Below are 26,865 nucleotides of genomic sequence, written 5' to 3' on the forward strand. Positions count from 1 at the left end.
TGAATCTCTCAGGATGAGATCTTGAAATTAGTATTTCTCAAATTTCCCTCCATGTGATTCTAATGAGGAGCTGGGGTGAGAACCAGTGGTCTAGGTACATTTTAGATTCCTTGTGGTTATTCAGTAATCTCACCGTGGCTTAATTTTCTTAGGCCACACTTTCTCTGTGACGTTCAGCCCTTTTGATACAGAGCTGCTGAGCCCATGGTCAAGAATGAATTCTTGAGATGTTTTTGGTGCAAAAAGTACAGGGACAGGACCCATGGGAAGAAGGAGCTGTGCTATGATTGTGAGGAATGATTGATTATATACTTCTAGGTTGGGTGTGGGGGCAGATAGAGATAAAGGAAGTCATTAAAGAGATTTCCATATGTTAAAGAAGACTACAGGATCCTGGAGGTCTGGCTATTCTCAAAGGTTGCTTTTACTCTCTAGCAAAACATCAACATTAAGGCAGCCATGAGTTCCTTGAGGAGTGTCACGCCCTGCATGTCTCAGGTATTTATCAATGGGCTGCGAGTTGTAAGGAAATTTAATTTTATCTATATTTCTCTTGCCTTTGTTCTCCTCATCACTTGTATCTATTAAGTTAGGTTGTGCTGGTATTTCATTATTGATTTTAATGTAAAAAGTGAACTCCAGAAGTTTTTTTCTTGCTAATTGATCACAACTCTGTATTGAACTTCTCTCTAATCCCAACATGTATCTTTCCCAGCTTTCTGCTCTCAAGAAGATTTGTGAAGATTAATGGCATATATGTGGGCTTCTGCCTCCTCTTTCCTTCCCTATTCTTTCCTTCTTATTGTCCAGAAGCCTGGGAAAGCTAAAAGCTTCTGGAAATGGCCAATCTGCTTTGCATGCTTATTTTTCCTTATCATGATTGAGGAATTCCAGAGATGGGAATTAAAGTCTCCCCTCAAAGCACACAAGCCTGTGGGGTAAGCTTCGCTTTCAAGTTTGTCCAGGACAGAGAGAGAACAAACAATGGCTGCCAGCCCTAACGGCTATACCCATTTGCCTGTAATTCTAGAGATTTTCCTGCTTTGCTTCGGGGCAGGTCTGTGTCCTTGAAAGCTGTCAAATTTGATTGAAAAACTGGTGTGCTCTGAGTGAGCAGTTAGGCATTTCATTATAGCTGTAGCTGACTTAGGTGCTGATGTAAATCACCTCAGCTACTTGAAATGGCCATAAGTTAAGTGATAGTGGTGTCATAGCAGTTGATCAGTTATTCCCCCTTGGAACATTACATTTATTCTGAATGCTCAACAGGGTTTTGTGGTAGACAGCGTGAAGAGAGGGGGAGCTGCAACTCTGTTCTCCTTGAGACTATGCGCAGGGCCAGTCCAGGTCATTTGTACACACATACGTACACATATTCAATAACACTTTCTATGTGCTCATAAACAGAAGAGTAATTAGTAATGCCATTATTTAAGAGCCTGCTTATGACTCTGTTGTTTTTGATAATCATTTATTAACTTAAGTAAGACCTTAGGGTGACTGCTATTTGTTGTAAATATTGAATCAAGCTGGGTTTCTGGTGCGAAATATATGATTGCAAGCCACACATTCACCTCACATATAATCATTTTATTACCAACAGGTAATTATTGATGGAATGAGATAAAGCTATCCAATTAAAACCTACAGGTATTCATAGTTCATAGTTTGTTGAGGATGTATAACTGCAAATTGTAATTTATTATTATAAAATTTTTTTTTCTGTTTTTGAAAACTTGAGTTTTGCCTTTGGTTGCTGTATAACTAGAGGTCCCACAACACCTCACATGTATCCCTATTGCCCAATTTACCAATATGCTATTAAGGGGGTTAGTTAACAAAATCTTAAAGTATCTTTCTTATAAGGCTTTTGTCCCTACAAGATCATAAAATTGCAAAAACAACACTTTCCATGCCAACTGACCCTGCATTAAGTCCCTCTGTTTCCCCTTTAATAACATCTGTCACTCTTGTAATTGCTTGTTTAATATCCACCATCTCTTAGATTGTAAAACCATAGAACAGGGAACATGTCTAGTGTTTTCACCATTGTGTCACTTGTGTTTTGCATCATTTCTGACACATAGAAGATACACAATATATTTATAAATGAATGAATAAGGATGAATTAATAATGGACTCAGAATACCAGTGGCATAGAGCAAAAAGAGTACAGCACTTTTTTCCTTGCCCCTTAATATCCCAGCTAGGCCACCACAAGGCTATATTGTGCTGATGGCACCACCTACTGGCCAAGTAGGAATTTATCTAATCTATATGTTTCTCCACCTTTTTTGGTTATTCCTTTATAAAGAGGAGAAAGTCCTAGAGATACTTCCAGCTCAATTTTTTTCTTATCTTTTTCCTTTCTTTACTAGAACCACAACCTGGTCCTCATTATCAGACCAATTTGAATACCCTTCTAAATATTTTTTTTCCCCTTCTAAATGTTTTCCATCCCTCTCCTTGTCACTGCTATTAAAAATCACCCTTAAACATCCCATTCAACTTTTCCTGCTCTAAATACTTTATGTTTCCTGCAGCAATGTTTTTCAAACTATAGATAACAATCCACTGATGGTTTGTTAAATCAGTTTGATGGTTCACCACTGAAATGTAATATAAAAAACCTGAAATATAATAAAAGATATCAGCATACATTACATGTAGTTGGGGAAATAATATTTCTTGAAATTTTTGTTTCAGTTTTAATGAACACATATGTACACACACACATCCCCTTAGCACACACATGTGTCTTGGATTGGGATGTCAAATATTTGACGTATGAAAACCACAGTCAGTAGCATTAAGTTGAATAAGTATGATATTAAAATCCTTCAAGCAGTATTTTGTGGTTATGAAACTTGAGTTTCAATGTGGTTTCTGCTGTACAGTGACTTGAGCATAACCTCTTTGAGCTTCAGATTTCTCATCTGTACAATGGGGAAAATACATACTTGGTAGAGGCTACTGTGAAAATTTAATAAGATAATACATATAAAATGTTTATGACAGTGTTTTGTATATATTATGCGGCCAATGACTGTTAGTTTTCTGCTTATCCAAACTTATTCCTACTTTTATCCTCGACTTTCACCAAATTGTTCTTTGTTATCTAAAAATAGCCTGAGTTTTTTCACGTCTAATCCTTTGTTTTAATATCTGTCTCATATGTATTACCTTTCACATCTTAACCTAATTCCTGTCCATTCTACAAAACCCAGATCAACTACCACCATCTCCACAAAATCTTAGAAGCAGTGATCATATATCTATGGATACAGAATTTTCCAGGGCAGAGATTCATGCTTTGACAAAGCTTACAGAATGAAAGAAGGAAAGGTTCAATGGCAGTGGCACCATTGAAGGGTGAGAATGAATGAGCTACATTCTCTACAACTTGGTTAATTCCATGGGATTTATAACACCCTCCTTTCGTTTTTTTCTCCCCCCAAAGTGGCCCAATATTCTGCTTTTCTCTTTGCTTAAAGGAAATGACTCTCATGCCTTAAATATGAATGTTGAGCTAAGGAGTAAAAGTCAAAAGAATAGCAAATGTAAAAAAACAACGTTTTCTTTTTATGGTGTGGTTATTTATCCATTATCTATCAATAGGAGACTTTAGGACTCTGTGAATTCATTAAAATGAACAAAGTTGGATATATATCTGCTTTTTCAAATAAATACAAATTATCAGTATTAATTTTATAAAGGTTAACTCTCTGTATTCAACTATATTGAGGCATTATTTCTGTTTCTAGTCACCAGATGGCCATGGATATGGAGAATAATATTGAAAAATATCACCTCAATCTACAGCCCCTGGAATCAAAGGTGAAAATGTAAGTTATTTCAAAGTTTACATTAAAACATTACAGTTCTCATTTTATGAACTTCTACACTACTCTTGAATTTGGGGGTATAAGAATTAAACATTTACTTGTTTCACATTTATGTGTTAAACATTTCTGTTCTGAACAGCAACAAAGCCGTTTTGGGCGAATAGCACCATCTACTGGATGGTGTGGGGGAATTATTATATTGTCGTCCCATCATCATTTCTTGGTTTTCCCCTTTTAGACAGAGTGCATTTTCTGCTGTTTTGTCTTAGTAACTTGGTTAATTCCACCTTGGAAAACTTGGTTATTTTTACATCATGCCATTTCTTTTATCACACACACATGCACGCACACACACAGGTTAATGCTCTGAGAAGCATGTATCCAAGAATTTTAACATGTCTGAGCCTGGCTAGGATCACTGATAATTTACAAAAAAGCCCAAAGAGGAATCTTTTAGAAAAGAAGTCACCCTGAAGAAGGGAGACTTCAGGTGTACAGCTTTAAAGAACAATAAGCCATGGATTTGGGAACTGAGACAGAAATGATGCAGATATATAATATCCTGCTGCATAAAAGCAAATATTAACATAAACACTTGTAAATCTACATTAGCCCTGGATATCAGTAAAAAGCTTGTATCTGAATGAGAACAGTGGGATACCTTCAAGATAAAGTTCAGACATAGCTTCTGAACCTGTTGGGTCCCCTACTATAGGAAGCCCTATGTCATGCTTACTAAATGAATAATAAATCAGGCTACCAAATTTATGCAAGCAATGTGTCAGCCTCACTACACAGGATGTTAGTTTTCAAACATAGGTTGTTTTATCCTTAGGAATTTTCTCATTAAGATAACGTCCTCTTAAATGAAAAAGTACTGGAATGGAAAGTTGTTTGTGTGAAAAATTAGAGTGTTTAATTTGAATGCTGAAATGAAGCTAGGAATCCTCCCTGGTGTTATTTGGTTTTCATCATCTCTGATATGTATAGGCAGAGGGGCAGGTGCCAGGAGGAGGAACAGTCAAGGAAAAAAAATCTCTCTGCCTGAGATTCCAGCCAGCTCAGAGAGTCTGGGACTTAATGTGTAGCTGGCTTGATGGAGGAATCTTAGTTCAGTGAGGTGCAAAAAGAATGGTTTTATCTCTTCTGATAACTCTGAACCCCATTTCCACTCACTGGAGGGGGATGAGGGAGAGAAAACTTAATCTTGCCCAATAATGGAATTTGAGTCCCATCAGAGAATTTAGTCCAGTTCAGTGACTCTTGTCTAATCTGGTTATTAAATTCTTAACTCTCATGACAGGTTGAACATCTCCCCTCTATACACATTAGACTTTTCCTGTAGCTGTGCAGCCTGCTGTCCTCTCTAGTCTCTCCTCTTTCTAGTTGTCCCTTTTCCTTCTTATTCCTCTCCCACCCCTCATGTGCCAAACACCCAACTGCCCCAAGATTTTCATTAATGGTAAACATTTTGCTCCCAGGCAGTTGTTTCCTTAAAAATAGGGGTTGGGACATTGTGGGAAGCACATTTCATCTCCCCTGAGTCTTCCACCAATGGTGTAGGCTGTGTTTCTCATTATGTCCCTTGCTCTGCTGGGACATCTCCCTCAGGCTGACCTTGGCATCCTCAAGAGGGTGAATTTTGGCATACCCTCCTCCCCACTTCCCAAAGGATGTTCTTTAGACCTGCAGAGCACTGGGTATGAAAGATGGGACCTTGTCCCAGCTTCAAGAGTCACTGTCACACTGCACAGGCTTTCTGTTAAGGTCTTCTTTTCTTGGGGGGAACGTGCTGAACATCTGTCTTCCCGTGGTAGGTAGAGAGAAGTAGGGAAAGCGATGGTTACTACACTATAAAATCCGCTTTACTGGAAACTCTCCTCTCCCTTCTCTGATGAGGAGGAGAGAGGGAGACTAAGTTCCATTGAAGGTTTTCTGGACAGTCCAACCTCTGCAACCCCTCAGGTGGGATGCATTTTGGCAGGCCAGTCTCTGAGTGTAAAAGATAATAAAGCAAGGTGAGAACTGTTCTCAGGTGTGGGCTGCCTCCATTTTATACCTGCACTGATGGGAACCCAAGGTGGAGGTTGGATGGGGCAGGAAAGACTCTCAGTTGTTTCCTCATACTCAAGCCAACTAAAAACAAAAGGATTTGATAAGGAAGCCTAAACCTCTATGTGGAGTGCAAAGTATCAGTGGAAGTAGAGACCTCCAGGGAAAGGACACATGTGAGTATGTGGATGGAATTTAGAGGAAGTGTCAGGAAGGGTGCATTACCTGGTTCACGAATGCGAACATTAACAGGTAATTTTGAGTTTTAGAGTTGGAGGATCAAAGGACGGCATTGAAAGGGCAAAAGCAATCAAGATTGCACAGCTGTTAATAAAAAGTCATTTTGGGGAGGTGAAAGGCAGGTTTTCTGAGGATGGAACAAAAGCAAGCCTCTCAAGTCAGAAAACTTGGTGAAAGCAAAAGTAATAAGTGAAAGCACCACAGTGAAGGCTCTCAATGCAACTCGAAGACTAAAGACAAATATGTTAGGAGGCAAGGCTGGAACGAGGGCCTGAGGAGGAAGGCTCACATCAAGGAGCACATGCTTTAGCACAGAGGCCTGACTGCAAAGGAAGGAAATGGACTCTCCAGACTCCATAAAACTGCTACCCTTTACATGGGGTCACATCTTGGATATAATAAGATCCTAAACCCACCTTCTAAATACAAACTGTCCCTTAACAGTTGTTCGTTAAGTGTGTGCAATCCCTGTCCTGATGTTTTAACCATATATTTATTTTATTATTGAACAACATAGACATCTGTTGAATACAGATCATCTTTTGAAAGTCTGCTCATTAAATATGCCCAATTCCTCTCCTTATTTTTTATTAATGTATTTGATTTAGTGATAAAACAACCTTTAGATTCTATAAAAGACAAAGAGAGAGACAGACAGATAGACACACTGGAGGAAAAACACAATTCCCAAAAGAATTTAAAAGATATTTCTCAATGAAGCCTTGTTAGACTGCATTTGTTTGAGAGTAATGCCTATCAACTTTAGTCAAAAGCTTAATTAAAAGAAGATATGAGAGAAGAATGGTTGAAAGCATAGACTTTGGAGTTAGAGCAAATAAGGCAAATCCCAGCTCTGCTCCCTACCCACTGTGTGACCTGGGAGCACTGCTTACCTGTCTGGGCCACAGTTGCACTTCTCTATATGATGAGAACACTAACCATGTCTTAAAGGATTGTAGTGAACTTTCAATGAGAAAATTCTCCCTGCCAAAATTCTGACCGAATGCATCTTTTCCATGGGAGTTACACTGTTCCAAACACGTTTTGTATGCCAAACTGGGCTAAGAAAATATTGCCCATAAAGATCCTCAGGAATCCAGCTTATCATATCAATGTATGTGATTAGCACACATTGCTTAAAAATTTTTGAAAGTGTTTGATTTTCTTAAGTGATTATAATGATTTATCTAGGGCCTCTATTGGTCAAGTTTGAGGCTGACTTAGATACCTTATCCTTGACTCCTTGCAAGAATTACACAAAGGTTATTATTATTCCTGTTTCTTTGGGTAAGCATAATGTAGGCCAATAACTTTAGTGCTTTGCCCAAAGGCCACAGCTAATGAGAAGTAAAACCTACATATGTTTTGTAGGTAGATGTAGCAAGAACCTACATCTCTCTAAACGTACTGAGTTTCTGGGGGGGTTCCAGTTCAGGATGGCTATGCAGGAAGATCTTGAACTCACCTCCTCCCACAGGCATTACTGACTCTACAGCCACATATGGAACAATATCCCCTGAAAAAAAAAACCTAAAAACTGGTGGAACAACACCTTTACATCACGCAAATGAGAGGGAAACCACATCAAAACAGGTAGGAAAGGCTAGGACATAATCTTGCAGTAAACTCCACCCTGAGCACAGTGACTCACAGTCAGGAGGGATTTCAAAACACAGAGCTCCTTCCTGCCTGAGGAAAGAAGGATTGTACTCTTCACCAGGCACCCCCACTACTAAGACCAGCACCTGAAAGACGAGCCCTCAAAACATACAGCTTTGAAGACCAAAGGGGTTCCAGTGCCTGTGAGACCTACAGGTCTGTGGCCAACTGAAGACGGCTCTTAAAGAGCCCGCATGCATGGATTCACCAGTCCCAGGGCCCCATGCAGAAGTATCCCTTTGAAAAGTACCCAGACTTTATGTGAAAAGACTGGTTTCCTAATTTTAAAGTATTAGTCTGAGAGGCAGGGGCCTGCTAGGATATTCTCTGGGGTCAGAGAATGGTGGGAGCCGTCTTCCTGCTCTCTGCCTTGCTAAAGCTGGTGGGTGCCATCTTTTTAATTTTTTTCCTTTTTATTCTTTACCTTCTTTCTCTTTTCTTTCTTCTTCTCTTTTCTGTTTTTGGTGGGTGCCTCTTTGCATTCTCCGTCTTTCTTGCTCCAGCCAGTGAGCACCATCCTGTACTCTCCGTCTGCTGCACTCCAGAATACCATCTCCCAGATGACAGCTTCTACACAGGTTGGGGGCCTGGTGTTGGTGACTGTCACCCAGAGAACACCCCTTATCACCTGGCTCTGGAGGCCAAGGGGTTTGGATTCCTGGGTTCCATGGAGCTGTGGCAGTTAGACAGTTCTTGGCAGACCATCATTCCTGAGACACTGCATAGACAGCAGACTGAAACACACATTCACTCTTTCTGAGAAAGAGGCCTATTTACTGGTCCACGAGCTTTGGTCTGAGGACAGGCTTCTGGTTTCAAACATATCTCGGGTCCTACAGAGGAGTCTCAGGTAATGGAGGCCAGTGAATGCAATCTCCGTGCTCTCCCTTGCTCCAGCTCACTGGAGTCTTAGAGAAAGGAGCTTATACCTTGTCTGGTGCCCTGATTTTTGCAGCTGCTGCCAGGGTATACCTCCCGACTGCCTGGCTCTGGTGTGACTTTCAGGCCCCATAGGACAGTAACCAGTAGACAGAGTCTTTAACAGCTACCGCTACCAGGGTACAGCAAGAGGCTACAGACCCAGGAGCTCACTACGATGTAAAAGAGGCCTATTAGCTTATCATCATAGCTGCAGCCTGAAGGGCAGGCTTTTAATTAAACACACATTGAAGGACTGACTATAAACCTTTTCTAAGACCTCGGAGGCCAGGTACTACCTTTAAACTCTCCCTCTGCCACACTCCAGAGTACTAACATGTCTTGGACGGGAGCTCTTATATGTGTCTGGTGTAAGAGCCAGACTTTACATCCCAGTCTGTAGATCTGGTAACCTGATTTTTATGGCTGCTGCCCAGGAGATACCCTTTGATCACTTGGTTCTGGTGACCAGGGGGGCTTACATTCCTGGGTCCTATGGGAATGTAACAATTGGAGAGACAGCAGGCTTCCACCACAGGGCCCTGAATAGACAGCAGATGGAACACACCCTTAGCCACTCTGTAAAAGAGGCCTACTTGCTTGATGTGGAGCTTGGGCCTTAGAGGGCAGACTTCAGATTTGGCACACATCTACAGGCTACAGATATGCTCTTAGGGAACATAGGCTGGGGGATACCGTCTTTGTGCTCTCCTTAGGCCTCATTACAGCTCAGCCAAATCTCCCAGAAAGGAGATAATACACTTACCTGCAGTCCCAAATTTTGCAACTGCTACCCAGATCAACTGGCTGTGGAGGCCAACACAGTTTACAATTGCAGCCCCACGGTAATGTTTACCTTTGCTTACTTTAAAAGCTTCTGCCTGAGGGTCTGGCTTCCAATCGGCCTGAATTTAGGTGCTGATTAAGATCCTCCCCTTTAGGGAGATTTTAACATAGCTTCCACTACTGGGAGCTATTAAAAATAAAATAGGCTGCTTGGACAATCACAAAGGTTTGAGAGACAGCCAACAGCTAAGGCAGGTTGAACAATAAGCTTTATCTGCTGCATAAGGCTGACCATTTAATACTCCAAGAGGTGACTGTTTCATCTAATGCATAGAAAGTGGCAGTATCAAGGAAGATGAAGAAACAGAGGTATGTGTTCCAAATGAAAGAACAAGATGAAACCTCAGAAAAAAAACCCTTTAATGTGGGGCGCCTGGGTAGCTCAGTCGGTTAAGCGGCCGACTTCGGATCAGGTCATGATCTCACGGTCCGTGAGTTCGAGCCCCGTGTCGGGCTCTGTGCTGACAGCTCAGAGCCTGGAGCCTGTTTCAGATTCTGTGTCTTCCTCTCTCTGACCCTCCCCTGTTCATGTTCTGTCTCTCCCTGTCTCAAAAATAGTAAAACGTTAAAAAAACAAAAACCTTTAATGTAACAGAAATAAGTAATTTATATAATAAAGAGTTTAAAGTAATGCTCTTAAAATCACTGAACTTGCGAGAAGAATGGATGAGCACAGTGAGAACTTCAGTGAAGAGAGGGAAAATATAAGAAGGTTCCAAATAGAAATCACAGAGCTGAAGAATGTAATAAAAATGTTTAGTATCTAAGCACACTTCTTCATGAGGTAAAACCTTATCCTCTTTGAGGATTTATTGAGTTATTCTCTGGGAGGATTTATTGAGTTATTTCTGGGACCCAATGTTAGGAGAACATATTTGTTGATCACCTACTTACTGTATTTCTAGAACTGTGGCAATATGGTGGACATGTGTAGTCACTGCCATCAAGAGATTCACAATCTAGTGGAGGAAGAAGACTTGTTGGAAAAGAGTTGTCTGGATTAGCCTAATCTTCTTTTTGAACATTTAATATCTTCCAGAGCTGCTATTCTCTTTCATTCATGAACTCAGTAGTCTCTGTGTGCCTTATTTCTAAAGTGCCTCCTTAACCTTCATAAAGAGTGTTATGGAGGCAAGACCCAAGTTGCTCAAATTCCCATCTGTGAGGGAGTTAGGGGTTGCTGACTGTCAGGATGGTTTGGTGAAGGAACCTGCAGAAAGATCCAGAAGAACGTAGGTCCCTGATGCTTTGGAAGTACCAACAGTCAAAGTAGGAAGTACCAACAATCAAAGGAATTCAGGAGTTACAAACTAGGAAGAAACTGGAATGGAGTGGAAGCAGGCTAGAGATACAGGCAAATGCTGTGGGGAACGTGCCTATTGTGTGCAGCGGCCCGTTCCTGGCATTTGGACAGGTTTGTATCAGGATACAGGGTTGAGGCAGACACCAAATAATGAAAACATGGTACATCTGTTAGGGTAGTTTTAAAACACACATAGAAAATTTAACTAACACTTGCTGAAGAGACTGTCTTTATTCCATTGGATATTCTTTCCTACTTCGTCAAAGATTAAACTGGACAGCTACATGCAGAAAAATGAACCTGAACCATTTTCTTACACCATACACAAAAATAAACTCAAAATGGATGAAAGACCTAAATGTAAGACAGGAAGACATCAAAATCCTTGAGGAGAAAGTGGACAAAAACCTCTTTGACCTTGGCTGTAGCAACTTCTTAATGTGTCTCTAGAGGCAAGGGAAACAAAAGCAAAAATGAACTCTTGGGACCTCATCAAAATAAAAAGCTTCTGCACAGCGAAGGAAATAATCAACAAAACTAAAAGGCAACTGACAAAATGGGAGAAGATATTTGCAAACAACATATCAGATAAAGGGTTAGTATCCAAAATCTGTAAAGAACTTATGAAACTCAACACCTAAAAAACAATCCAGTGAAGAAATGGGCACAAGACATGAAAAGACACTTCTCTGAAGAAGACATCCAGATGGCCAACCGACACATGAGAAAATGCTCAACATCACTCATCATCAGGGAAATACAAATCAAAACCACAGTGAGATGCCACCTCACACCTGTCAGAATGGCTAACATTAACAACTCAGGCAACAACAGATGTTGGTGAGGATGTGGAGAAAGAGGAACTCTTTTGCATTGCTGGTGGGAATGCAAACTGGTGTAGCACTCTGGAAAACGGTATGGGGTTCCTCAAAAAACTAAAAATACAACTATCCTGCGACCAACCAATTGCACTACTAGGTATTTATCCAAGGGATACAGGTGTGCTGTTTCAAAGGGGCACATGCACCCCCATGTTTATAGCAGCACTGTCAACAATAGCCAAAGTATGGAAAGAGCCCAAATGTCCATCAATGGATGAATGGATAAAGAAGATGTGGTATATATATACAATGGAGTGTTACTCGGCAATCAAAAAGAATGAAATCTTGCCATTTGCAGCTATGTGGATGGAACTAGAGGGTATTATGCTAAGCAAAAGTAGTCAGAGAAAAACAAATATCATATAACTTCACTCATATGAGGGCTTTAAGAGACAAAACAGATGAACATAAGAGAAGGGAAGCAAAAATAATATAAAAACAGGGAGGGGGACAAAAACATAAGAGACTCTTAAATATGGAGAACAAACAGAGGGTTGCTGAAGGTGTTGTGGGAGGGGGGGATGGGCTAAATGGGTAAGGGGCATTAAGGAATCTACTCTTGAAATCATTGTTGCACTATATGCTAATTAACTTGGATGTAAATTTAAAAAAAATTAACTAACAGGCTTAAATAGGGGTTCTACTTACCTACTCAAAGTCAGCATGTGACAAGCCAAACCCATCATCTTGCTCTCTTCTCCCTTTCTGCCTTTTGCTGAACCATGAAGCGGTAACACAATGTAATGGGGAGACAGGGGATCTGGTCCAAATGTTGTTTGTCAGTTAGCTCCCGTTTGTTCCCTGAAACTTGTCGAGGACTCCTGTTTGCAAGTAACAGATACTCAACTCAAAGTAACTTACAAATGAAAAAGAGATTATATTAGATCATCTAACAGAAACATCCAGGGGTTGATGTGCTTCAAGCACAGCTAGATACAGGGGATACAGGGAGTCAAGCATCGTCAGATATCTCTGTGCTCTTTTTCTGTAAGCTTTGCTCTACACATTTTGCTTTATTCTTGTGTGGGCTCTCCCAACATTGTTGGCCATGGGTTGGTGCGTCCCCAAAGAAAAATGAGGCTGAAACCAAAAAAAAAAAAAAAAAAAAAAGGAGAAATTAATGTTGGGCAAGCAAAACTACCACTATGTTAATAATAGCATCTTCCTCAAAGCCCACTTGTGGTTAGGATTGAATGGGAGACGTGAAAGAGCTATGTGTAATTAGATGTTATCTCCAAAGATATTCAGACCTGTGGCCTCTTTGATGGTGCCTTTTTTTCCCATCCCCAAATTCAGCCCTACTTGAGTCATAATGTATTTTGAAATTGTAAAAATTATTTGGTAACATTTAAGAACTAGTAACTTTCAAATAAAAACCCAGATTTCTGACTATCCTTGATAAGTAGTAAGTCCTGGCAATGATCAACTGTGTCAAGATGGGGTTCCCCCTCACAAGGAGCAAATGTTGCCCAGTCTTCCCCTAGCCTAGCCCCAGGAGACATCTGGGATCCTTTCCTGTCTTCACAGCCTGATGTCCTACCACTTTTCTCTAGGAACCTCCTGCCTTCTGCCTGGTACCCACACTTCAAGGCTTTGCCCAAAGACCTTTCCTCTTCCTTCCTACCAATCTAGATCCCATATATCCTACAAGTCTAATTAAAGTACCAGGACTCCCTCAAATCTCCTCTAAGCATTCTAGCTCTGTCTTTGAGATAAGAGCTAGATAAGAGCTTTGTCTTTGAGATAAGGACATCTTCTATGTAAGGGCATCCAGTGACAACCAGGACTGCACAGGATGTGAGTCCCAAAGTGGCTGTGAGTGCATGGGGGAGCCACTGGCACTGTAAAACAGACAGGGATGTATATAGAGATGGCAGAGGTAGGCGATTATTCCTGAGATAGAAGATAAATAGGAATTGACCAAGCAAAAAAGTTATTGAAAAATTTATTTATCATCTACTTTGAAATAAACCTCTGTATTTATAATTCAAAATATAGGAACACACAAAATGTGCTCCTTTACTGCAACCAGCCTTTGAAGAATTATATTGATAGCACAGCTTAGTTTTAGAAGTAAAAATGTCAAGGTAGTTGGTGGTGTTCAGGGTTTACTCTGCAGCCTTAAAGGAGACTCGTGAGTAGGAATTGTGGTATAGCTGTAATAAGAAGGATGAAGAGTGATTTCCCATGAGTGATGGATGAGGGCTTCTACATTTTGTTTTAATTCCCTCTTATGGTAAAATAACATTTGGAGATTGTATTTAGAGAACTAATATTAGAACAATTTAATCATCAAAGGTCTCATCGGTGTGGTCAAATGGGAGTAAATAGTGTGTGATGTAAACAGTTTCCTATGATTCAGGGAGTAATAACATGATTCCACACGTAAAAATATCCAGGGTCACAATTTAGATAATAGTGATGTGGCTGGCCTCTCATTTTTAACTTCTGAGTTAAAAAGGAAGAAAATATAGTATAATATACCTTCAACTAAGTAAAATTGTTTCCATATATGTGGACAAGGATGGTGAGACAAATATTCAAAAATTAAATTAGATTTTTTATTAAGGAAGTGAGGAGGCTTATAGGAGTTTTTAATACATATTTTAAAAGTATTTAATCTCGACACATTCTCTGTCAACTAAAAGAGGATATCCATCCACTAGGAATAAAGGAATACTGTCTTCTTAAGGAACATTGTCTGACTATAAGGAAAACTGATATGTCACTTTCCAGGTACCACAGAACTTGGAAGGGAAAGGGGATGGTTTAAGTGCAAATTCACCTTGCAGATCTCACATCCGTTTGCCCAGCATTATTTGGTTCTTTAAAGGTGTCACACTGCCCCCTAGTGTTCAACAAATTACAATATAATATCTCAAATGGCTGCTACAGTTTTCTTCTATATTTCTAAATAATCAAGATGGTAATGACAGAGAGTCAGAGAGAGAGAGGAATGTCTTGAATATAAATTTGTGGGTATTCTATGGCTTATCATTTCATATTTTTAAAATAGCCTATAAAAATATCATGTTTTTTAAGCCCTTAATGGGCAGGTTTATGGACTTTAGGTGCCTTCAAATGGCAGAACTTGTTGGCAGGACTCTGGGAGACCCCAAACACTTCAGATGATGTAGAAATTATTAACAGTTTCCAAAAGTATGCTACTCCTAATAAAATGGGTCCCTCACTGAAGAAGCAACAGGACTACATAACCCTTGCAGAACTTTCTCTGAGATTCTGTTTAAAATCCTTAAATAAATAAGTTAAGTAACTAAGTTAAGTAAGTAATTAAGTATTTTGAGCAAGCATTGTGTAATAAAACAGTAACCACATATAACCCAAGGCAGGGCCATATTCTGCTTTAATAGGGTCTGAAGTATATACATAATTTAGAGGATACTTACAAAAACCCTAAAAGATATCTACTTTTGCAATTTTATGCAAACCATGAAGAAATGCTCACAGGGTCTTAGAAGAAACTTCCAGCCCATGAAGGCTCCTGAAGCTTATGTTTCATAGCTTTGGGGGATCTTGGCCTCTTATTTCAAGATATTGTTTAGCTGAAACTTCTGGATTTTACTTTGAGCATTATAATTTAGAGCCTTAATAAATTAGGGAACATATAGAAATTCAATAGCGTGGTCACATTTTTGTGTCCTTTCTATCCTCTGGCTACTGAGAATTAATGGTCTTTGAACCATTCTAGTCAAGTGAAAATAAATCAGTTTGTTTACACAGAAACAACTTTAACCGCTTTATGTGTGGGAAGAATTACAGAAGATCAGATACTTCTAGAAGTCTAGAAGAGATAGTAATGGAATTAGTACATCTATTTAAAACTATCTTGGGACGCCTGGGTGGCTTGGTCGGTTAAGCGTCCGACTTCGGCTCAGGTCACGATCTCACAGTCTGTGAGTTCGAGCCCGCATCAGGCTCTGTGCTGACAGCTCAGAGCCTGGAGCCTGTTTCAGATTCTGTGTCTCCCTCTCTCTCTGACCCTCCCCCGTTCATGCTCTGTCTCTGTCTCAAAAATAAATAAACGTTAAAAAAAAATTAAAAAAAAATAAAACTATCTTAAATGGCTGAATCTTGACAATTGGTCTTCATGTTAGGCATTATAATTCCCAGAAGAGGATGGATTGTGTTCACTGATCACCTATGTAAAACTACATGTTAATCTCAAAGATTAGAAACCAGTCCAAGTGGAAACAAATTACTTAGCTTTCATAAAGAAGTTTTCTGTTACCCAAAGCAGAAGATGACTTGGTTTTGATACTAATAACAGGAAATAAAAAGCTTTCTTAAAGGGTAAAATCTCAAATAGCTACCTAATCATGTGTTAATTTTTTGAGTAGTATGTAACATCTTCAGATATTCTGTCTTCTCTATTTTTTTTTTAACGTTTATTTTTGAGAGACACAGAGAGTATAAGCAGGAGAGGGGCAGAGAGAGAGGGAGACACAGAATCCAAAGCAGGCTCCAGGCTCTGAGTTGTTAGCACAGAGCCTGACACGGGGCTCAAACTCACCAACTGTGAGATCGTGACCTGAGCCGAAGTCAGACAGTCAACCAACTGAGCTACCCAGATGCCCCATATCCATTTCTTTATTTACTTATTATATACCATCTATTTCCTTCCACAGTATGTAAAAATGCATGACCCAGGGCTTTTGACTGTTTTGTCCCAGAACCGGGCCACTGCATTTGGCCATGTAGACTACACTGTGTAACACCGGATTCCCTTCATTTTGAGGTCTGTGTGAATGGCACCCCCTAGGGCTACATTGCCAGTCACTGTCCAGAGCCTAGGGCTGACCTTGGCACAGAAGAGTCTCTCAAGAATGCTGTGTTAGTGAACGAGTAAGAGATATGTCAGCTTATTTATTATTCTCATTTGAAATATAGGATGAGAAATTGAAAGATTTTGGGTCCCATAAATCAAAGTACATTTATACATGTAAACTAGTTTCACTTCGATGACTTTTTTTTTTGCTAAGATTTTTTTTTTTACTAAGCCTGAGAGACTGATTTAGCTTAGTCAAGTCTGTGAATGTCAAACCAGTAAAATAGAGAAACAGTACAGGTTTTCTGATTTTCTGTTACATTCTATGTGTTACATTTTCCCTGTCTCCAAAGCCAATTCCTTCAGACTCCTTGTGCTTTTCTGAGTCTGTGGGCTGTGACCAGGGAATGACAGTGCATGTGCTTTTATTTATTTATTTAATTTTTCCCCCAGCATTCAGAGAGCCTGGCGTGAGTACCTGCAGAGGCAGGACCCTCTGGAGAAGAGGAGCCCGTCCCCATCCTCTGTGTCCTCAGAGAAGCTGAGCAGCTCTGTCAGCATGAACACCTTCTCAGACAGCAGCACACCTGTGAGTGCCATGTTTCCTTTTTATGGCCTGACTGGCCAATCATTTGATCAACAGGTCTTTGATTCCAAGAAAGGAATCTCAAGATGTGAGCAGGTGGTTCATTGATAGGAGGATCTACATTGTTTATTTGCTATATTTGAACCCATGGTGAGGGTGTTGTCATCTCAGAATGAAGACATGATTCATAAGCACTACTTCATCAAGTCTGAGAAATCAGTTGCATTTGACCTCAACCTAAACTTACTCATATGTGTGTTTGCATTCCTCTGTTACCAAGAATATCTTTTTCCTTTTCTTTGTAACAGTATGTTCCCTTTAGTCTGTGCTTCTGGTAGAGTTTTGTGGTGCTAATATGATAGAAGATTAGCTTGGTTATAAGGATTATAGAGAGATGTTTTACAGGAAGAATTGAAAGGGGTCACAAACTCAGGGGTTGCAATTCAAATGCCTACTGGGGCCAGGTGGCTGATGTGGATGAGGTTGTCACTGGCTACTGAAGAGCACAGGCCTCACCTAAAGGGGTAGCGCCACTTGACTCCTGGATGTGCTGCCATGTGGGGATGCTGGACAGACATTGCCAAATGTGGTTTCTTCTTTCAAGGGATGTCCGAAATTCAAACTTTTTAATGTTGGCAACTAGTAAGAGAATTTAAAATGTAACTAGATCCTGCCTGCAGATCACAATTGTCCCAGAGACCAGCTGTTTAAGAACCCCAGGTACAGGGTTTAGGAATGGGAAACATCTGCTGAAAGTCTTAACAGCAACAACAACAACAGACAGACCAAAAAAAACATCCCAAATGTGGTAGTAAATAAATGATCAGGCAACTGTAATGCAGAGTTTTGTGGATATGGCCCTTGTGATCATTATGACAGCCACTGGAATACACAGAAAGAAGTTAGGAAGAGAAATGAAGTAACTATACAAGTATATTACTAAAAAAAATATTTCTTGACTACTTTGTAATCATGTTTATTCAGTGGTAAAAAGGCTTCCCAGCGGCCAAAATAATGTATTCACATTGGGATCAAGCAAAGGTTGCTTTGACATGTTTTCAGATGATTATGTTGCATGTTCTTTAATATACGGTTTTATCTAGTTATGGATTCTAAAGGCGAGCAGCAAGTTGAGTTTGTAGCTGTGCAGAAAACAGTGGCAGAAGATCTGTTTTTAGCAGACAGTAGAAAGCAAATAGTGAATCTGTACCTTTTTAAAGCCATTTTTAGAGGGAATGAATTGTCTTAACTGGTGTCACTGTCACGAGAGGGCGCTGATGAGCCACACTGGAAAATGTTTAAAGTGTGTGTTTATCTCATTGTTTGCAAGTCAAAAATAATATGAAAATTAAGTGTTTAGGATGCTTTTGCTGTCAACAACAATAGAATTAATTTAATAGAAATTAAATGACTGAAGATTTCATCTGAATGATGAAAGCTAAATATCAGAAATCATTCTGCCTCTGAGTTAAAAGGTTTGCATTTACTGCCTTTGTACTTTCTGCTAGTCCCAGTTCCTGAGAGTATCACCCATTGCTGTGTCCAGTGTTACCTGATGGCTTTAGTATTGCTTTAGGGTGGTTAACCTTTTGACTTTATTGAAATTCTGAAATAATCTATTTTTGTTTTACATTTACCCTGCCACACCACTTACATCCTAGCACCTTAAGAATCTTTGCACGTAAATGCACATTCTTCCCTCATGGGTCATCACATAAATGTGATGTGAAATATCTTTTGCACAGCTTTGCTAACAGTTCTACCTTATTTAATTTACCCTGGCCTCCAGGTCCCCTGATGTTTCTTAGTAGAGCAGATTTCCTCTCTCAAATGTCCCCAGCAATTTTGTTTCCTGTAAAGTGTCTCAGAATGAATTGGGAGTGGCATCCTGCTCCACCACCATATCATCGTGTCTTATCTCTGTGCTCCTGGGACAAGGATAACTCTCTTCATTGTGTGGAAGTCTGGTTCATTCCCGATTGGCTAAATGTTTTGTGAGAATCAAAACATTTTCAAAAAACATTATCGGAATTAGCTTCAGAAAGCAAACAGACCCTGCCCAGAGTTCCAGTAGAGGTTATTGATTATAACAACTGTGGCATTGATAGTGGTGGTGGCATGACACTAAATATGCAAAATAAAATATGCAAATATAAGTTGTTGGGGCACTTCCAAGTGTCTAGTTTGTCAGGCAGATAAAATTTCCAATTCATATTTCTTAAAAACTTCATGCTTAGTTGTTTGAACTGGTATGTCTAGCTAGGGTCTTATTTCCCACGATCATCACTTTGCTGGGACCTCTTTCAGAAGATTCATTCGTACATTTTTTGATGGTCATAACCCCATGAAAGGAAAGTGACTGTGCTCCACCTTGATCGGCTTACCAGACCCACTGAGTTCATATATACTCTCAGGGAGTTCCAAATAGGAGGACTTGGTTTTACTACTCTTTAATGAGTAGACCTCAAGTTTATGGAGGGGATAAGGATGAGTGAGCTCTGGACCACTTCGGCTAAGCCTGTCATAAAGAGATGAGCTTCCTCTAATAACCAAAGAGTCCATTTGGAATTTTAGGGGTAAAAGCCTTCAGTCCAAGTCAAATGCTCTCAAGGAGATATCTCCCTGGCAGATTTTCTGGGACCCTGACTCCTACCAGATACCTCCAGCTTGCTGAACTCAGCCCTCTTTGGGCTTGATCTCTCACTATTGCTGCCTAGACCATTGTATGTCTTCGTGAATTTGATCAGCTGCCTGTCTTGTCCCAAGTACTAACCCTCTACTGTCCTCCAACACAGCCTCAATTGGAGGCCAGTCTGCCCTTGTCTAACCTGTGGGCCTTTCCAGCTGCTCTGCCTGCCCCATGTCGATAATAACTGCAGTTACTGCCCACAATAGCTGTCTGCCCCAGGCAGGTGCTGCATGGGAAGCCAGCAACCTGATCTGGGCGAATCCCTGTGCTGAGCTGAGAATGATTCTCTTGTATGCTTTTGCTCTGTTTTGGCTAAGCATAATGGTTAATATAGTTCTTAGAATATTTCTGCTCTAAAATATATAAGAACAGTAATATTTCAGTATGAGCTCTCAAAATCATCATCTTAATAAGAGCTGAGCACTTGTTATTTGACAGGCACCTTGCTAATGCTTTCCATAGATTATTTCATTTAATCCTTTCAATGACCATAGGAAGGAGGTGCTATTATTATCTCCATTTTACAGATGATGAAAATGAGACCTAAAGAGATAACTAATTTGCCTTGAGTTACTCATTGGGCTGAAGCCGTCATGCTTCACTAGTCTACAATATTGTACCACTTGAAAATAAGCCTGAATTTAGACATGATCAAGCAGAGGAAGAAATAATCAGTGCATCAATGCATTTCTAAGACTATTCTACAATTTAGCAGGTATAAACTCTGAAGGAAATAATTGAGGAGCGCCTGGGTGGCTCATTTGGTTAAGCTTCCGAGTCTTGATTTTGGCTCAGGTCATGATCTCACGGTTCATGGGATCAAGCTCGTGCCTGGCTCTGCACTGACAGCATGAAGCTTGCTTGGGATTCTCTTTCTCTCTCTCTGCCCTTCTTCCGCTTGTGTGTGTGCTCGCGCTCTCTCTCTATCTCTCGCTCTCAAAAATAAATAAACTAAAAACAGGAAATAATTGAAAAAATAATCCTCATTTCATTTTATAAATTGCCTCATTCAGTGCTCTTTGCTTAAAACCTCAAGCCTCAGCTGCTCAATGCCAAATTAAAGAGCAACATGAGGGAAGATATATTGTTATGTTAGCAATTTGCATATTAAATCTCCTTATCCCACACTGTGTCATGAGGTAACAGAAAAAATTGTTTTAGAAATAACAATTTTGAGCAGCAAGTTATTGGGAAGTGGAGCTGATGGGTATCAAAATGAGAAAAAAAGAACTTTTTATCATAAAAATATTAGTTATTGCATAGAAGACAACAGTAGAAAATTATTTGTGTATTTTATTAACCAATTTCATATTACTTATTCTTTTAGTTCCCAGCTTTGAAAAATCTGTAATTTGTCTAATAGAATATCATGTAAAGAAACTGTAGAATGGTACATTCTAAATGACTTGATAACCTTTTCACAAGTCATTAGCATACCCCTCGGATAAACCCAGAAATATTTTTGGATTGTTTGGAGACATTTTCAGTCCTGTTTGGTTCATTATGCCTGGATCTTCCTTCCTGGCCACGCCTGCTTACTTCCATTGGTTCCTGTGTTATTATGGTGTGGCCTACAGGGGGCTCTGTGGCTCATGGAAGGAGGCCCTGGCTTAGTAAGGGAACATAACTAAATAGCAGCTCTGCCATAGTTTTTTTGAGTCTAAGATGTACCACTTGAGAAACGATTCTTCATCTGCAAACTGGAAATAACACCCACCTTAGAGATGGGTTGGTATCGCTGTGAAGGTTAATTGGCATTACCTATGTGAAACATAGCACAGAGCCTGGGACCCAGAAGTCTCTTGATAAATGTCAGTAGATTCTGATTCTGCTCTTGAAAACACTCTATGTGTTCAAAACAATGCAAAAGTTGTGAACGGCAGGAGTGGAAATGTTAACTTGATTCCCATTCAGGGGCACAGCGCCTGCTTCTGATTCACCAAATGAATCCATGAGAATTATATATATGTTTTTTCCTCTAGGATTGGAACTGTACATTACAGAAGTAATACATCAAGCATTTGTTTTAGTGTTGCTTCTTTTAAAGATTAATATTCAAGGTCCAAAGTTAAAACTGGGTCGAAAGTTGTTTTGCTTCTCAGTGATTAGGCCTCTCCTGAGAGACCACACCCATGTACACAATAAAAGCCAGCCTAGGTCACTCTCCTCCCTTCAGATTTGGGAAAAAAGAAACAGAATCTGCAGGATGTTGGGGTGAATGGGTTACTTGGCCTCACTTCTCAGACAGGTCAATGCAAAGGCACCCTTCCAGCCACAAGGAACTCTAGCCACACAGCCTTACTTCACTCCTGGTGAGGAAGAATTACAGTTCTGAGCAGGTTCAAAGATTAGTGTGGTCTGGGCCAGCTAAAGACCCCATTACTTCATTTGTCCTGAAGAGAAGTCCATGGAGCCCTCCTATGTTTGGGGCTGCTGGGGTTGCCCTAGATTTTAGCAAGAGTAGCTGGAAGAGTTAGCAACAGGCAGCCAGGTGACCTGTCACACCTGCCCAAGTATGCTACCAAAGGCCAGTCCTGCTTCTGCCTGCCAAACATGACCTGTACAGCTACATTCAAACTGCTTTATTACCCTCAAGCTTTATTGCCCGTTTTGAGATTTACAACTTCCAGGCTTTAAATATATCAGGAACAATCTTGTGACTAAAAGGATAAAGTCTTCTTAGAAAGTCACACTTGTTTTGGGGGGAACCCATATTCTAAAGGAGGATTTCTGGGGACGTCTTCCAGTATAGTCTTGAAAGCTGCGAAATGATAGAGAATGTAAGCCTTGTGCTACTTAATAATTTACTAACCTAGATTTTCCAGGTCAGGGACAAGTTACAATATTATGCCCAGCTGTTGTTATAAACTTAAGCCCATGAGTTTTAATGTTCAGTACTCAAACTCTATCTCCCACCCGGCCTCTCAGACCCCCAAAATAGCACAAATTATAAGTCTATTCATCCCAAAATTTTGGTTCAGTGAATATAGGAGTCATATGTAAAAAGAGACTTCTTGGTACTTGCATAAAAGTAGATCTGGTTCTCTTTTCGTCAAACCAGAGTCTTAGAGAACAATTTTTTTTTGTCAAAGCTTTAGAAATTACATTATATAATATATGACCATATGTGACAGTTTGAATGAATATATTTTTATAAATTTTTTAGTGTTTATTCAGTTTTGAGAGACAGAGTGTGAGTGGGAGAGGGGCAGAGAGAGAGAGGGAGACACAGAATCTGAAGCAGGCTTCAGGTTTTGAGCTGTCAGCATAGAGCCCGATACAGAGCTCGAACTCATGGACTGCAAGAATGTGACCTGAGCTGAAGTTGGCCGCTTAACCAACTGAGCCACTCAGGTGCCCCAAATAAATTTTATATAAAGATATTTATCTTTATGCCAAAACACTCCTTTATATATCTTTGAATATTGGTTGATATTATAGATTCTTTTTCTCAAATTATCCTTTTTTTAATGTTTATTTATTTATTCTGAGAGAGAGAGACAGTGCGAGTGGGGGAGGGACAGAGAGATAGGAAGAGAGAGAATCCCAAGCAGGCCTTGCACTACAGCACAGTTACAGAGCTCATCTTATAAACCGCAAGATCAAGACCTGAGCCTAAAGTAAGAGTTGGACGTTTAACCTACCGAGCCACCCAGGTGTCCCACAAATTATCCTTTTAATAATGATTTGAGGACATTTTTCTTAATAGGTTTAAAAGTAAGCACGTTGTTTCAGTTTGGGGATCAATTTTTTTAAAGGACTACTAATAGCAATCATTTTCTGGGTTCCAAATGATATACAAAATGACAGTTCATTGTTTGATAACTGACTCATCCATAGCAATATAATAAGTCCTCTTAGATGCATTAAGCATTTTACTTTTGATAAAGAGAGTTGAGAAGGAACTTGTTTCCTTTGTACTTTACCTCAAGTCCAGTCTCAGCATTTGTCCTCACATAGATCCTGTCCATATTCTACAGCTTTGGTGAGATACAGTGTCAAATCCCCTTGTTAGACCCAGAGTGTACTCTTTGTTATAAAATCCAATTTTAGTATTACAAATCAGTGTTTCACTCATTGGGTGAGTATGAAAGATGCTTTAGGATCCAAGGAGAAGTTGAATGTGATAGAACTAGAGTGAGATCTATTATTGTGTTCCTTTTATTCTGGAAGCTCTTTGGCCTAAGGCTCTTTCAGACTTCCTTTCTTTTTGTAAGTAAGACATCATTGGGGATGGGGTAGTTATTCATATCCCTGGATTAGGTCTACATCATCTGTTCACTTATTCAACAAATATCTGAGTGCCTGTGTGCTGGGCCTTTGCCGAGCCCTGGAGACACAATCACCCAAATACACACAACCCCTGCTCTTGCAGAATTTACATAATTCCTCAGTCATGGTTGGCAACTCTTCTCACAGATGCACTGGTAACTTATAGGAGATAATAACATTTTATTGATTAGTTGTATAGAAGGTTGAGGTATTATTATTAATAAAAATCTGCTGAAATATCTTCTAGAGCAGAATTTCCCATGATGTGGTGCCTGGAATATTAGTTTTATAGGATATTGATGGATGTTAATTGGAAGAAGGGTGAAATAAACCCATTTATTTACTTCAGGACCTCTTAGAGCCTTTGTAAGCTAATACACATTTTGAATTTGCAGGAGGGTAGGGTACTGTTTTTCATGTTTTCCAAACTTCTGTGACCATGAAACCCAATAAGAGTCACATCTTATTGAACTATTAATCCATGGAACACTCCATAAACACTGTTCTCGAATTAGTACTTATTGAAGAAAAATTCCAAGAGCTGGAGTTTCTAACTGGCTCAATAATAAAATTAATATGAGTTGAACAATGCATTTTGAGAACTTCCAATGAAATTTTTACACTCCTTTTTATAGGCCTTTATCACAGAATTGTATTATGCAAATGCAAATATTATTAAGTTACTTCACATGTGAAACTGGTTACATTAACTGGCTGGCAGGGTTTAAATAAAAAGGACGAGTGTCAGAAGATGTAGTTTTAGGGAGCCAATAAATAACTCCTTTTCCCTTCTTGATTTGTAAACTTATTTTGAAAGGCAAGAGATTTAGGAAGAGTGATACCAAAATCTCATCTTTACTTACTGTCAAACTTGGATTTGAGGGTGTAACTGACTTATGGCACCATTGAGCTGACCTTTGTAGGGAAGCTTACCAATCATGGGAAGCACTGAAAACTGTCAGACTCACCCCACAGATCTTGCACAGGGAGTTGGATCTCATAGAAAAATGGAGAGAGAATGATCCTGGGCTACCCAGTCCCTTTGCCCAATTCTCCAATCAGGCCTACCTTTCTACCTTCATGGAGAGGATTGTGGTGTGGAAGTCAGAGGCTAGGAATATTTAGGAAAGTGCTTCCTCATGGAAACCTGAGGACATGAGAAGAAGGGCCCCTCCCAACATTGGATGCTTCATGTAGCAGCAATTTGGCCTTTTATTATGATAAATATCAAATTTTTTTTTTGCCTATTGTGATTTTTTTTTAAAGATTGTGTATATTGTACTATATCAATTATTGCAATGTTTTCCAAGTAAGAATTACTTTGGGAACTTTTAAAAAAATATAGATTTCAGAACCACAGCAAATATGTTGCATCAGAATATCTGAGAAGGGTCCTGAGATTCTGTATTAAAAAAAAAATGTTCCAGGCAATCCTCCAAGTAATATTTTTTTTAAAGTATAAAAAGCACTATGTTATAGGAATTGCAAAAAAAAAATAACATTTTATTTAGTAAACTTACATGACTAGAACATCCAGGTGATTAATATTTCTTCCAATTTTTATTTCAATCATGGAGAGGATTATAGCATGGCATCAATACACTTGGGGAGGTGTTGAAGCAAATTTTTCCTGATCTGATACCATAACAATCGCTATTGTTTTAATGGAATTTTCCCAGTGGCATTAGTTGTGTAGAAAATTCTGTTTTCTCTTCCTCAGTGTACTGTGCTCTTCAAGGAAGGTTTCTGTTGTTTGATCCATTTGGGTTTTTATTAAAAGGTAATACATTCAATAAACTGATTAGATTAGTTTCAGAGTACTCTTCACATTATGAAGATTATTTAGTTGGCATAAAGGGGGGATTCAATGACTTAACTATTAGCTGACAGGAATGTCAACTATGACTGAAAATCCTAAAATGTGTGATGTGTGACTACATAGTTGAGAAAGAGAAAAGAAATACATCACCTAAAGTGGAAATGGGCATTTCTCATTATTACACATTTTTAAAAATACTATGTATATATACCATCACCAGTTACATGTACGGGTTAGTTATAGTTAAAATTTTAATTGTTACTTTATTCAGAGTTGAAAAATATCTAAAAGTAATAAGTTAAAGTTTCCTGCCAACATTTGAAAACGTACTCAGATCCTTTCAGGTAGTGAAAGGATTTTATGTCTTTGAAACATCTTTAAAGTTTAGTTGCATAAAATGGTGTCAGAAGTTGAAGACAGTTGAATTAATTTTTATTCTGCCATTTTCATGGATTGATTTTAAGAAGAATAATTTTTTTAACTTGCTAAAAATTCTGAAAAGTGTTTTAGGGGTAAATTCTGTGTCTCTAACAGTTTGTCTAGCTCCCGTAACAGCTCCTTCTTCACTATATTTGCCATGAGTTAATTACAATTATTCATTTCCTAAAGTGGCAGCAGAAGCTGGTTTTAACTTAAACAGACATGCTGCTTCACATGTAAGCAATAAATTGATTTTCTCTTTATGCCAGTATTTTGATAGGGTTACGGATATTGATAGAAGACCATGCTATTGAATGCAAGTAGATTTTCAAGAAAATCACTATGCCAAACACTTCACTAGAAGGACTTCATCTACATACAGCAGCAACTGTGACCTGCTTTAGAGATGACATCATTGGGTGTCATGTGGCTCTTTATACGTTTCAGCCTCAGAAAGAGATAATCTGTGAAAGCCACAAGAGCCTGATTTCTGCTGTGATAATCTTCAGCAGACAGAAGCTAAGGCTACAGTGAGGCATATCTATTTAC

At 39.3% G+C, this 26,865-nt stretch overlaps 1 protein-coding gene and 1 long non-coding RNA gene across 2 annotated transcripts in view; both read left to right on the forward strand.

The window, feature by feature from the left end:
• The window catches only part of LOC131512088 (uncharacterized), a 178,524-nt gene extending 178,041 nt beyond the window's left edge, over window positions 1-483 (forward strand). Inside the window, exon 3 of the long non-coding RNA XR_009261925.1 lies at window positions 436-483. This is a non-coding gene — a long non-coding RNA (uncharacterized LOC131512088). The remainder of the gene's footprint in view (window positions 1-435) is intronic.
• A 3,281-nt stretch (window positions 484-3,764) lies between these two features.
• SCHIP1 (schwannomin interacting protein 1) overlaps window positions 3,765-26,865 on the forward strand; it is a 572,399-nt gene continuing 549,298 nt past the window's right edge. Inside the window, exons 1-2 of the mRNA XM_058730338.1 lie at window positions 3,765-3,845; window positions 16,984-17,119. Coding sequence (XP_058586321.1) covers window positions 3,772-3,845; window positions 16,984-17,119 — 210 coding nt within the window. The 5' untranslated portion in view covers window positions 3,765-3,771. The remainder of the gene's footprint in view (window positions 3,846-16,983; window positions 17,120-26,865) is intronic.

Source organism: Neofelis nebulosa, chromosome 5 (assembly GCF_028018385.1).
Source record: "Neofelis nebulosa isolate mNeoNeb1 chromosome 5, mNeoNeb1.pri, whole genome shotgun sequence".
Taxonomy (NCBI): domain Eukaryota; kingdom Metazoa; phylum Chordata; class Mammalia; order Carnivora; family Felidae; genus Neofelis; species Neofelis nebulosa.